General features: G+C 43.3%; 1 protein-coding gene across 7 annotated transcripts in view; it reads right to left on the minus strand.

Annotated features, from left to right (window-relative positions):
• Positions 1-351: 351 nt before the first annotated feature.
• PAIP1 (poly(A) binding protein interacting protein 1) overlaps positions 352-12,918 on the minus strand; it is a 31,466-nt gene continuing 18,899 nt past the window's right edge. For all 7 annotated transcript variants that reach the window (XM_036309239.1, XM_036309238.1, XM_036309235.1 and 4 more), the window contains 5 exons: positions 12,181-12,287; positions 11,617-11,734; positions 9,828-9,882; positions 4,657-4,750; positions 352-1,521 (listed from right to left, as the gene is read on the minus strand). In XM_036309239.1, coding sequence (XP_036165132.1) covers positions 1,428-1,521; positions 4,657-4,750; positions 9,828-9,882; positions 11,617-11,734; positions 12,181-12,287 — 468 coding nt within the window. In that variant the 3' untranslated portion in view covers positions 352-1,427. The remainder of the gene's footprint in view (positions 1,522-4,656; positions 4,751-9,827; positions 9,883-11,616; positions 11,735-12,180; positions 12,288-12,918) is intronic.

Raw genomic sequence — 12,918 nt, forward strand, 5'->3', positions numbered from 1 at the left:
CAATTGCATATGCTGGGTGGGGCAAAAATAGGTGCACAGTGGTATGTGAAACAGAGTTCATTCTTGTATTATTTATTAATTATTGTATTGTTTTCCATAGGAATAACTGTACACCTACTTTTGCCCCACCCTGTATATTTCCCTTTTGCAACGAAGAATCTAAAAGTTTCAATGTTTTACATTTGCTAGTTTTTCCAACTAGACTTGTTAGTGAACTGAATTCTTACTAAAAAGACATTGAATAGAGTATCTTCTATCCTAGTAGTTTCTCTGATTTCAAATCATAATTTTATGTCATATAAAAAAGTTCACAACAGATTCTTTACAATACCAGGATACCACTCCAAAAACTTAGAGGAAACAAAACTATTTCAATTTTATTTTCAAAGACTAATTTTAATCCAGACTGAACAAACAAGCAGAAAAGTGGGAAAGCTAACGGCAGTAGCAGACACAGGTGTACCAAATGTGAAACAGTGGGTTATTAACAGAACTATTTACATGCATATTTACAAGCAATCCTTTTGTACATAAGCTTTACTTGTCGTTAGTTGGAAAAAGATTTTTGACATTTGGTAAAAATAGGACTGAGGTGATACCACATTATAGTAAAAGTATTAGAAAAGTGATCCTCAAGGTGTATCAATTACAAAGCAGATGAAAACTTGAGTGACAAAGATCTAGCAAAATTCTCTAGTAAAAAAGTCAATGCAACGCATGCTACCAAATAAAAATGAGAAAGCCATATAAAGAAAGTAGAATAATGTCCTGGGCTGTGGGGTAATGAAATCAGATGAAAAATTTGAACAATTTAGAATTGCAATGTATCCTCAGTGAAGACTCTTGGTTGTTTAGTTGGAAGTTCTAACTCTATTTTAAAAGCCCTTGGTATCAAATAACATCTGGATATGTAAATAAATTAATTATATATTCTAAGACTTTAGTGCCAGAGATTTTTATGATTGTGATTCATACTTGAAACCCAATTCATTGAGACACTCAATGTAAAACTAAATGAAAGCTATATACTCATCTCTTAAAAAAGGATGCTACATTTTTGCAGTAATATGTATTTCCACACTAAGACATTTTCCTTCGAGAAAAGCTGAATTTAAAGGATAAGCTTCTAATCAGCTAGCAAAACTTACTTTCAACATTTCATTTATTTCAAAATCGATTTTATTGCAGCCAAAACAGTGGAATTAACTGTACATAATAAACTATCTTATATATATACACATTTTAAGTTATAGGGGATAAAGTTTATTTTGGCAGAGTGTTAAACAAAATTAAAGTTGCATACATTAGTAACATAACTCAACATCCTTAATTTGGTATAAGTGTGACACATTTTCCTGCTTTCCTGTGTTCTGCTAAGTCACCATAACCTAAACTGCTTTATAAAACTGATACGTTGAAATTTGACTTTACTGTTTTTGCTTACGCTCTGATTCCAAACAAAACTTTTCATAAGCTTCTTCTATCTCTGGGTCCATCTCATCATCAATATCATCCAAGTATCTGTGAAAGAAGCAAAGATGACTCATAAGCTTAATGTTTTTCCATGCAGAAAATGTGTAGGCCTGACTGGTATGGCTCAATGGTTGAGCACTGACCTACGAACTGGAGGTCATGGTTTGATTCCCTGTCAGGACACATGCCCAGGTTGCGGGCTCAATCCCCAGAGCAGGGGGCATGCAGGAGGCAGAGATCAATGATTCTCTCTTATCATTGATGTTTCTCTCTCTGTCCCTCTCCCTTCCTCTCTGAAATCAAAAAGGAAAAAAAAAAGGAAATGTCTAAGATGCTAAGTTATGAGGAAAGGTATCTGGTGTAACTTTCCTAGACTGAGTCATAGAACGCAAGCACTGTTTAGAATTACATTAAATGTCAGTCCTCAGACAACAGAAGCTTAGTATGGTGTGTTAAGTTTTACAGTGGATTCGGAGTCCCTTGTCTTTGAAGTTAAGATTCTGCTATACTTTAGACATATGTTAAATTCTTTAACCTAATCTAAAAGTTAAATCAAAGGCTTTACCTTTTAGGTTAGCAACAATTATACTATAACTAGGGGTCCGGTGCATGAAATTTGTGCGGGGGGAGGGGGAGTGCCCCCCCCCCTCAGCCCAGCCTGCCCCCTCTCACATACTGGGAGCCCTCAGGGGATGTCCTAGTGATGGCTTAGGCTTGCTCCCTGCTCCCCTTGGGGAGCAGGCCTAAGCCGCAGTCTGGCCTCCCTTTGTGGGAGGTGACCGGGCTGATCAGGGGAAGGCACCAGCCCCATCACCCCACTGCTGCAGCCACTGCCAGTCACCGCAGCCAGCAAGGTTTTTTCATCAACACGGACTCTAGTCCCTTCACCATGAAAAACTGACAACTTTCTTTAGGCATTTTCAAGATGTGTCTTTCATATAATAATAATTTCTTTATTATTTTTTTTTTATCCTCACTTGAGGATATGTTTCCATTGATTTTTAGAGAATGTGGAAGAGAAAGGGAAAGACAGAGAGAAACAGCAAAGTGAGAGGGACACTTTGATTGGTTGCCTCCTGCATGAGCCCTGACCTGGGCCCTGGCCAGGGAGAAGCCTGCAACCTAGGTACATGCCCTTGGTCAGAATTGAACCCAGACCCTGCGGTTGGCAGGCCAAGGCATTATCCACTGAACCAAACCGGCAAGGGCAGGATATGACATTTCTTAGCCCTCCAGCAGCGGACCTTCGTTTTTTCGCCATGAGTGTGGTGAAAAACCCTAGATCACCTTTTTGGATTCTTATTACCTAAGTTACTAAGAATATTACCAGTGGCATATAGGGAGCTTAGCCAATGAGCGGTCAGAAAAGGTGTTTCCTCTATAGTTTACACCAATCGCCGGCTTGTCATCCCACCCAGGCCTAACGCCTCAGGCCCAGGCTTTAGGCCTGGACAAGGGACCCCCATCTCTCCCCATCACCGGCTCCGCCCTCGCCCAGGCCTGACGCCTTGGCCAGAGGTATCAACCCCCATCACCCTCGATCGCCAGATTGGCCCCTTGCCTAGGCCTGATGCTTCGGCCAGAGGCATCAGGCCTGGGCAGGAGACCCCCAGACCCCTCCAATTGCTGGCTCCACCCCTTGCCCAGGCCTCACACCTCTGGCCCAGGCTTCAGGCCTGGGCAGGGGACCCCCATCTCCTCCCCATCACTGGCTCCGCCCTTGCCCAGGCATGACACCTTTGCCAGAGGCATCGACCCCCATCATCCTCCGATTGCTGGCTCCGCCCCCCGCCCAGCACTGACGCCTCCGCCAGAGGTGTCAGGCCTGGGCAGGGGACCCCCATCTCCCCCCGAGCACCGGTTTCTGGGGCTTCTGGGGCCAGCCTGTGGCCCGGATCGGATCCAATCATGGGCGGCAGGCAGGCGGCTTCTGGGGTCGCACACGGGGGCCTGGATGGCAGCTTTCGCTGTCCCGCCCTGCCTGCAGTATGCAAATTAGCTGCCGTCTTTGTTGGCGGTTAATTTACATATTGCGCTGATTAGCCAATGTGAGGCATAGCGAAGGTATGGTCAGTTACCATGTTTGTCTATTATTAGATAGGACTAGAACATAATTTCAATGTACCATCCCTCTCTAATGATACTTAACATCAGAAATGGTATTCTGACAATGTCAACTTAGTCATAACCTATTTGGAATCAGACTTTCATAGCAAGAAGCTACTTTAGAGATCATCTATTTCAGATTTTTTCTAACTATGCAGTAGTTTAAAATGATGGAAACAATGTTTTCCTATTTAAGTGCCCACGAAGGCCTTAATACACACATCCTTACTGAATTCTCACAGCCATCCTAAGAAGACAGGCACTATCACCTGCATGCCAAGAACAACTTGAACTTCTAGTGGCACACCCAGCAGGGGTGACCTTTCCTAAGTGTGCGTAGGTCCTTACAGATTTAATTTACTCTTCCCACCACTGAGGAAGAAGAGGACCCAACCAGCCTGTCCAAATTCCTATAAGCTGCTAACAGAGCTGGGGCTAATCCTCACAGGTTTTTCATCCTTCTATAACAAAATGTAGTTAAATCTGATGGAAAGTGATAAGAAATTTGTATTATCAAGAATGATAGGTAAATGAAATATGAGAATAAGACCATAACTTACAAATTCCCATCAGCAGCAATATTTTTATATAGTAATTTCCTCTCTTCAATCTTAAGTCATCCTTTGAACAGCTAAAATTTGAGCTGTTTGTTCTGTGCCAGAGCATTTATATATTCTCATTTATGTCTCAAAAATTTCAAGGACCGGTACTACTATTCCTAGATTGTAGATGGAGAAACTTGTAGAACCTGCTTATTTTAAAGTCTTAAGTATAAAAATAGAATCTATTTTATAAAAATGAATTATGCTTGTGTATACATTTTAATAGTTTTTCCCCTCAACTATAGATACATTTAAAAAAATGTAGTTTTGAATTTTTTTAAATCATAGTTTGTGTGTTTTCCAACATGATTATGTGAAAATTTTTGGTAAATAAGTACTACTTACATACCACTATAATACCATCTAATCAAAATGCACATTCTTTCATTATCTGCTTTTTTCCAGTCTAAACTCTATCTACAAGCTGTGGCCACAGAAAGTTCACAAATAAAGTTAGTAGCTAAAGAGAACTTACGGATCACCAGCGCCTGATAAATCTGTTCCATTTTCTTCATAATCTGGAAAAAAGTCTTCTCTTTCAAGTAACTCTTGATATTTCTCTTGGTAATCTAAGAAAAATGAAATAATGAAAAAATTTAAATGCTGGAAAAATTCACAGGAAATATGTATTAGCCAGTTTTTCCTAAGAAATTTTAATATTATGACTTTTCATTTAAGTACATCCAAAGTTTAAACATCAGTAAGCTGTGTATATTCATCTAGTACAGTGGTTGGCAAACCGCAGCTCGTGAGCCACATGCGGCTCTTTGGCCCCTTGAGTGTGGCTCTTTCCACAAAATACCATGTCCAGGCACGCATGTACAGTGCGATTGGAACTTCGTGGCCCATGCGCAGAAGTCGGTTTTCGGAAAGGAGATAGACGAAACAAGTATACAAGATGAGTGTGGATGGGAGAGTTGGAAGGGGTCGACCTCAGCGAACATACCTCAATCAGACTGAGGACGTTTTTAGCAAAGGCCAGCTTAGGACCACCCTAATTAAGTTAATAACAATGTACCTACCTATATAGTTTAAGTTTAAAAAATTTGGCTCTCAAAAGAAATTTTAATTGTTGTACTGTTGATATTTGGCTCTGTTGACAAATGAGTTTGCCGACCACTGATCAGTAAGTCAGCTTAATTACATATTTAAGAATAGCTTTTACAAAACCTATCCTAATTGGCTTGCTTCTGCCCCCTGCATCCTCATGACTCTAAATTATATACATATTCCTCTAACTGTAAGTTGGAAATCAAAGCCACTGTGCATATACCAGAGGACATCTCACAGGCTATGCGTATGCTGTCTACGTTCTCTCCTGCTTCTTTCCATCAGGCAAAATACTGGCTATATAGTTTGTGGGGAAGAACACGTGTTCTCCATTCTCTCCTATTTTCCTTCCACAAGGAGAGATTTCAATCAAATGCCTTGGCTTCTGGGCTCTGTTATCCTCCCCAATGGGGTAAAGCGATCTACCTATCTGGCGGACAGGTAATAGCCACTATTCCATGTTCCTCAGGCGGTGGGGGCCACCCTAACACGGCTCCGAGCATGTTCTTTCCTTCCTTGTCCTGGAGACAGCGGGGAGGTAGCTACCTAATAAATGTTTCAGCTCTACCACCTTTCCCTGAGTGGGCTCTTCCTAGGCAATACGGGTGACAGGATGGCTCTCCATCTGCCAACTGCCTGGAGCACAGTGACTGAGTATCTTGTAAGATTAGCATGTCTGTGTAGAGTCTTTACCTGTGAATAATAAAATGGATCAATGTATAAAAACTAGTTAGCTTAAAAGTAGTTTCCTGTGAAAAACAGCTGCCTCAGATTTCAAGAGGATAATATAATTATGCTTGACTGGGTAAGGATGTTTTTCCCAAGACTGTCAGTTTCTAAACACATGAATTCCAGCTTAAAGGATTGGCAATATTTTGACATTCCATTTTGGCAATTTGGAGACCATTTTATCTTATAAAGCCCCCCTGCAACAAATACTTGAGCTAACAGGTAAGAAACATTCTTTTAAATGTACAGATGAGTGCACAAAAAACATCAAGTCTCCTGATGACAGAAACGAAAGGGAACTCAAAGCCATACATCTTTATGGCAGCTGGAGGCTGGTGGGCCACGTGGGCTTGGATTTAAAACCCACGGGTCAGAAAGAAAGGTCTTGGGCCCATTGAAGCAGGAAGATGGAATTCACGCCCCACCTCATCCACTCTGCACAAAACCAGGTCATTCAAAGGGCTAATATCCTGCCTGGCCATTGTGGCTCAGTGACTGAGCATCGACCTATGAATCAGGAGGTCATAGTTGAATTTCCGGTCAGGGCACATGTCCAGGTTGTGGGCTCACTCCCCAGTGTGGGGGCATGCAGGAGGCAGCCAATCAATGATTCTCTTTCATCACTGAAAGGCTCTCTCCCTCCCTCCCTCTCCTTCCTCTATGAAATAAATAAAAATATATATATGTAAAAAAGGGCTGATATTCCAAGCAAAAAATGGAACAGGAAAAAAGCAAACTGCAAAACATCTCAGTGGCAAAGCAGTTTGGTGTATCTGTCTAGGTTTGGAATGGGAGAGAAGTACTCTGGTTCCTTGGAGAATACGTGGGCCTGCACCTCCAATTGTTACTATCCACATAAAAACACCTCGGACAAGAAAAAAAACTCATTACAAGCCGCTGCTACCCCTGGGCTCCCAACAGAAGCAAATACAAAATCCTCTTTGGACATGCTCCTACAATCCAAGTCACAAGTTTCATGAAGAAAAAGGGAAGCGCGCTTAAACACTGGAGCAGTCGTAAAGGCTACAATATCTGTGCCTTCCAGTGACTGAGAACAAAGTAAGTGTGAACAGAACAAATGATAGAAAAATGGACCAGACAAAGAAGAACAAAAAAACCCACAAGGAATCTAAGTAACTTGTTTGAAGAATAAGGAAAAAAGGAAACTGTCTTACCAGACAGCAAAGTCAGACTAATTAAGAATGCCTATCAGTGTTGGGAGAGACAAACAAAGATCCGCGTGGAGACAGAGGTGTAAGACAACTTTACAGAGGAGTTACATGGTACACACAGGCACATTTTACCTAAGAGAGGAAGGATGACTCAACACCTGCTGTTGACACGAGAGACTATAGAAAAAACTAAATTCCTGCTCTACCCACATATAAAAACTAGCCAAACGATGAAAGACCTAAATATAAAGCAACAGAAGATACGACATGACTTAGTTTACATTCAACTCAAGGCTTCCATTGCTAAGATAAACAAAAGGGAAGGGCAGCCCATACTGAGAAAAGCTGACTATGGGTGCCTTTCTAGGGTATGCAAGTAATTACAAATCAACAAGACAAAGGCTCCAACGGAAATGTTCTCAAAGGAACAAATAAAAAGTTCAACAGAAACGTGAAGAGAAATTCAGTATCATTAGTGGAAAATAAAAATCCACAATTTCATACAATCAGACTGACAAAAATTAGGTCTGGTAACAGCATTGCCAAAGATGAGAACTAGGAACTCTCACACCCTGGAAATACTAAGTAGTATGATCACCCTGGAAAGCAGTATAACAACATTTAGTGAAGCTGAAGATGCAAATAGCCTGTAATGTGACAGTTTTGCCTCCTCACTGTAGAGGAACTTCCGCAAGTGCACAAGGACTTCAGATGTTTGCGCAGCACTGCCTGTGGGAACCGGTATGGACCACCCGCCGCCCACAGCAGGGATCTACGCACTTGTTCCCACACGCTGCTTTAGTTTTCTCTCTTGCTCACACTGCAGTCCCATTATGATCTGGCATTTAAAATAAGGGAACCAAAGCTATATGTATCAACACATATAAATCCTAAAAGTAATACTGAATAAAAATAAGTTGCAAAAAGCAGGGTATAGTAAGATACAACTTTGGGTTAATACTTCTGTGTGAGACAATCCAGTTTATAGACACATAGGTAAAAATCACAGTGACACAAACTTGGGACAGTAGTTACCTCTGGGAGAGAAGTGACAGGACTAAACTTGGGTGACGGATCAATGACAAGGGAGAATGGTTTAGCAGTTATCTGTAGGGTTTTATTTCTTTAAAAGGCCCAAAGTATACAGTAATATGGTAACATGACCTTAGTTTAATCTTTTCTTTTTTTAAATTCTTTACTGTTTGCCCTAACCCAGGTGTCGGCAAACTCATTAGTCAACAGAGCCAAATATCAACAGTACAACGATTGAAATTTCTTTTGAGAGCCAAATTTGTTAAACTTAAACTATATAGGTAGGTACATTGTTATTAACTTAATTAGGGTACTCCTAAGCTGGCCTTTGCTGAAAACGTCCTCAATCTGATTGAGGCTTAGGAAGAGCCACACTCAAAGGGCCAAAGAGCGGCATGGGGCTCTCAAGCCGCAGTTTGCCGACCACGGCCCTAACCGGTTTGGCTCACTGGCTAGAGCAGGGGTGGGCAAACTTTTTGACTCGAGGGCCACAATGGGTTCTTAAAACTGGACCAGAGGGCTGGAACAAAAGCATGGATGGAGTGTTTGTGTGAACTAATATAAATTCAAAGTAAACATCATTACATAAAAGGGTACGGTCTTTTTTTTTTTAGTTTTACTCATTTCAAACGGGCCGGATCCGGCTCGTGAGCTGTAGTTTGCCCACGGCTGGGCTAGAGCGTCGGCCTGCGGACTGAAAGGTCCCAGGTTTGATTCCTGCCAAGGGCATGTACCTTGGTTGTGGGCACATCCCCAGTAGGAGGTGTGCAGGAGGCAGCTGATCGATGTTTCTAACTCTCTATCCCTCTCCCTTCCTCTCTAAAAAATCAATAAAATATATTTTTAAAAAATTCTTTATAGTTTAAAGTATTACATAACTCTCCTCCCCCCCCCCCCCCATTGACCTCTCCCTGGTCCCAAACTTAGTTTAATCTTGACTGTGAATCAACAAGTCAGTTCTCTGTGGTTTTCATATTCTTTTTAATGTTTCCTAATTTGAAGCTGGAAGTTAAGTAGCCATTTCTCCTTCCTGCATTCCTGTGCGACAGGCAGGGACAATGAGAGCCCGAGACCCAGTGGACAAATGGGGACATGCCGACCATCCGCTGGTTGTAGTTCGTACTAAATGGGAAACTTCTCTCTTGCTCACACTGCAGTCCCATTTACCACAAGCAATGCTTCTACAAATGCCACTTTCTGGAAGGGGAAGCGTGCAGAGGTTTAGATTTTTAATAAACTTTGACCCACCAAGTACTAATAAAACCCGTAATTCTTAGTATCTGCAAGTATTGACCCATATTAATAAAAGCTGCTGACTACATAGTGAATTAGAACCACCTTTTCCTTCCATTCTAATCACCTAACGTTCAGAGTATGAAAACAAAGTATGAGAGGAAATACAAAATAAAAATGGTGGCATTTAATTGAGGGATTCTCCTGACCCTTCATTGTTAGGGTGATTAGACACATCCACTTGAAATGGTTTCTAGTGTTTACTGTAAAGAACACCGCATATGAGACAAGCCTTCACCTTCCTTTTCAGAATGATATGAACTCTTTGAAAAGCTACAGTTCTGTGAAGGGATGATTTTCTGTAATTTCCTATCTTACCAAAAACTGGGGCGGGGGGGGGGCGGGGCAGGAAGACCATGAGACAAGATACCTGGATCAGCTGCAGTGAAAGGAACACCATCAGATGTATAAAATGTTGGTTCATTCTAGGATGAAACAAAGGGACAAAAACATGTCATCCTCTCACAATTGATTTCTTAGGAGCACATTATCAATGAAGCATGGCTGATGCCACCCAGCTGACCTCATAATGCAATGTAAGAACCAGCAAACACAAGCCTCCCGGCTGCTACTGCCATTTCATTGGGAACGTCTCTGCTCTTCAGATTCATTCTATTATCTCGAGTTCTTGTTCTAGCGCTGTGTCTACGGTCTGTTACTCACAGTGAACTGTTCTGCGGTGCAGTGTGACTCAGCATCCACTCAGATTGTTTTGGTTCCCCCTCCCCACCATTTTTCTGAGATGGGGGTTGTAGGAGCAACCTATATATATAAAACCCCAATATGCAAACAGACCAAATGGCTGAACAACCAATAACCAGTCGCTACAACATCCACCAGGGGGTGAGCGCGGAACATGGCGGGCATTAGCAGCAGGTGGCAGAGCATGGAACATGGCGGGTGTCACCCACGGCGGGATGGTGGAGCAGGTGAGCCAGGGCACCAGACCAAGGCGGGGCACTGGCTGCTGTCATCAGGGCGAGCCTCTGGTGGTTACTGAAAATTCTTTGCTCCCACACGCTGTGATCCCGCCTGGCACTCGCACCTGTTGCCGGCACTGGCCCTGCTTGCACCTGTTGCCAGTGTCCAGCGCCAGTCCCAATCACTTGGCGCCGTCAGCAAGTGCAAGCAGCGGCTGCCAGCCCTGATTGCCCCTGAGGGCCTCTCCATATCCCCCTGCTCCTGAGGGGTGATCAGGGCAGCAGCCACCACTTGCACCCTCTGACAGCGCTGGCCCCAATCGCTCCGCGCCATCAGCACGTGGGAACGGCGGTGGGAGTGGGGCTGCCAGCAGACAGGGGACTGGGGGCCGTGGCAGAAGGGGCTAGGAAGGGGTGCAGAGGATGGGCTGAGACTTGCCCCTGTGCCCACCATGGCCCACAGTTCCAGGTGCACAAATTCATGCACTGGGCCCCTAGACCTATATAATAAATGCCTAATATGCTAAGTGTCCCACCGTTCGACCAGTCGCTATGACACGCACTGACCACCAGGGGGCAGACGCTCCAACTCTGGTAGGTTAGCTTGCTGCTGGGGTCTGGCCAATCGGGACTGGGCAAGGGCCGGACATGCCCTGGAGCCCTCCTGTGGTCCCTCCCCAGTCCCGATCGTGCACCAGTGGGGTCCTTGGCCTGGCCTGCACCCTCTTGCAAACCAGAACCCCTTGGGGAATGTTGGAGAGCCAGTTTCGGCCTGACCCCCGCAGGCCAAGCCAAAGGAACCCACTGCATGGATCTGTGCACCTGGCTTCTAGTTCCTCCCTAACTGCTGTGTTTGGTCGTGTTGGGAGCTTCCGGGATCATTGGCCTGGTAATCATTTTTATTTTCTTAGTTTCCTTTATGATAACATACAAAGTAACAGTTTGAGCTGCAGGCCTTGGTTATGAATTCCCTGGGAAACAGTTTCCTGGAATCCCTACACTCACGTAAGTCCAAGTCTCATCATTTCCCTGGCCATTGGGTGGCTCTTTCTCTAGTCCACCCGCCATGGGAGGAACCCATGTCTCTTCTATTTACCTGCTCTGCTTGCTGCCAGGGACCCTAAACCAGTGAAGAGTTATTAAGCATTATATTCCGGGAATGGCTTTATGTAACTCGTAGGAATTTCCAAAGTTGAATTCAAGCAATAAGCAACATTTAAACAGCAAACACTGGCATACCATAAAATAGTTGGGGTCATTTTCAGGTGTTGCTTCTCTGTATGTTGAGGTTACATGGACTCTACCCCAGTTACTTGACCGGAGCTCTACAAGCTTCAAGAGCATCTGCTTCACGTCTCTGCAGACAGAAGTGGAAAAGGAGTGAGTGAGTATCCACCCTATGTGTTGTCAGGCTCTAAAATACCAGACTCCTACCACCATTTCACCAATTTAACATGTACAGTCAATGCTTTAATTTTCCACACATCTCCTATAATGACACAAATTCACCCTTAAAAAAAATGGCCTTGAAATTTGTTCTATGTGAGTAATATATGGTTCCTAAATGCAGTGGCCATCCTGCAAGCATATCTATGCTTCCTACGAGACGGAGAGTAGTACACCTAGGCATTTACTGAATAACTGAGGAAAAATGTCTAGGTGAGCAGAAGCCACAGGTAAAACACTATGCCTTTAATAAAAGGTTTCTGTGGATGAATCTGTAAGATTTCAATTGTTCCGATGAAGCACAGCTGATTAAAAGAAAAGGACTTGGCTCCCTGGCGTCCACCTCCCTTCTCCTACCTGCTGCAGTGCGCGTCCAGGACGACATTTTCAATTCTCTGGATAACTTCCTCCATGTCCGTCTTTCCTTTTTCCTTCCAGGCATCTTCCAACACTGACCCTGTCAACTAAAAGACACAGGGATTAATAAAAGAAAGAATTCAATCAAGTATCAATATTCTAAAAATATAATAGTAGCACTTCAAGCATTCTTCCCTACCCCAAGCATTCTTTTTTTTAAAAATATATTTTTATTGATTTCAGAGAGGAAGAGGGAGAGAAACATCAATGATGAAAAAGATTTATTGATCAGCTGCCTCCTACACGTCCCCTACTGTGGATTGAGCCTGCAACCTGGCACGTGCCCTTGACCGGAATCGAACCTGGGACCCTTCAGTCCTCAGGCTGACACTCTATCCACTGAGCCAAACCAGCTAGGGCCGCCCAAAGCATTCTTTAAACAAAAGTTAAATATTCCTAGTTGTTCTCTACCATCTAATACTCAGGTATCTCAATACCTTCAGTGTTTTTCTTGACTGAAAGAAACCAATGAACTATAGCAGATCTTTAACCAAAGGTTTTATGTGTTAACTAGAGGCCCGGTGCATGAATTCATGCACAGGTGGGGTCCTGCCAGCCTGCCCCAATCGAGGCCGGCTGGCCCCGCCACTGGTCGAATTCCCAGTTGAACTCCTGGGGGACAATTTGCATATTAGCCTTTTATTATATAGGATGACTATGGCTTACTCCCTGTATGAC

The sequence above is a fragment of the Myotis myotis genome, unplaced genomic scaffold, assembly GCF_014108235.1.
Source record: "Myotis myotis isolate mMyoMyo1 unplaced genomic scaffold, mMyoMyo1.p scaffold_m19_p_5, whole genome shotgun sequence".
Taxonomy (NCBI): domain Eukaryota; kingdom Metazoa; phylum Chordata; class Mammalia; order Chiroptera; family Vespertilionidae; genus Myotis; species Myotis myotis.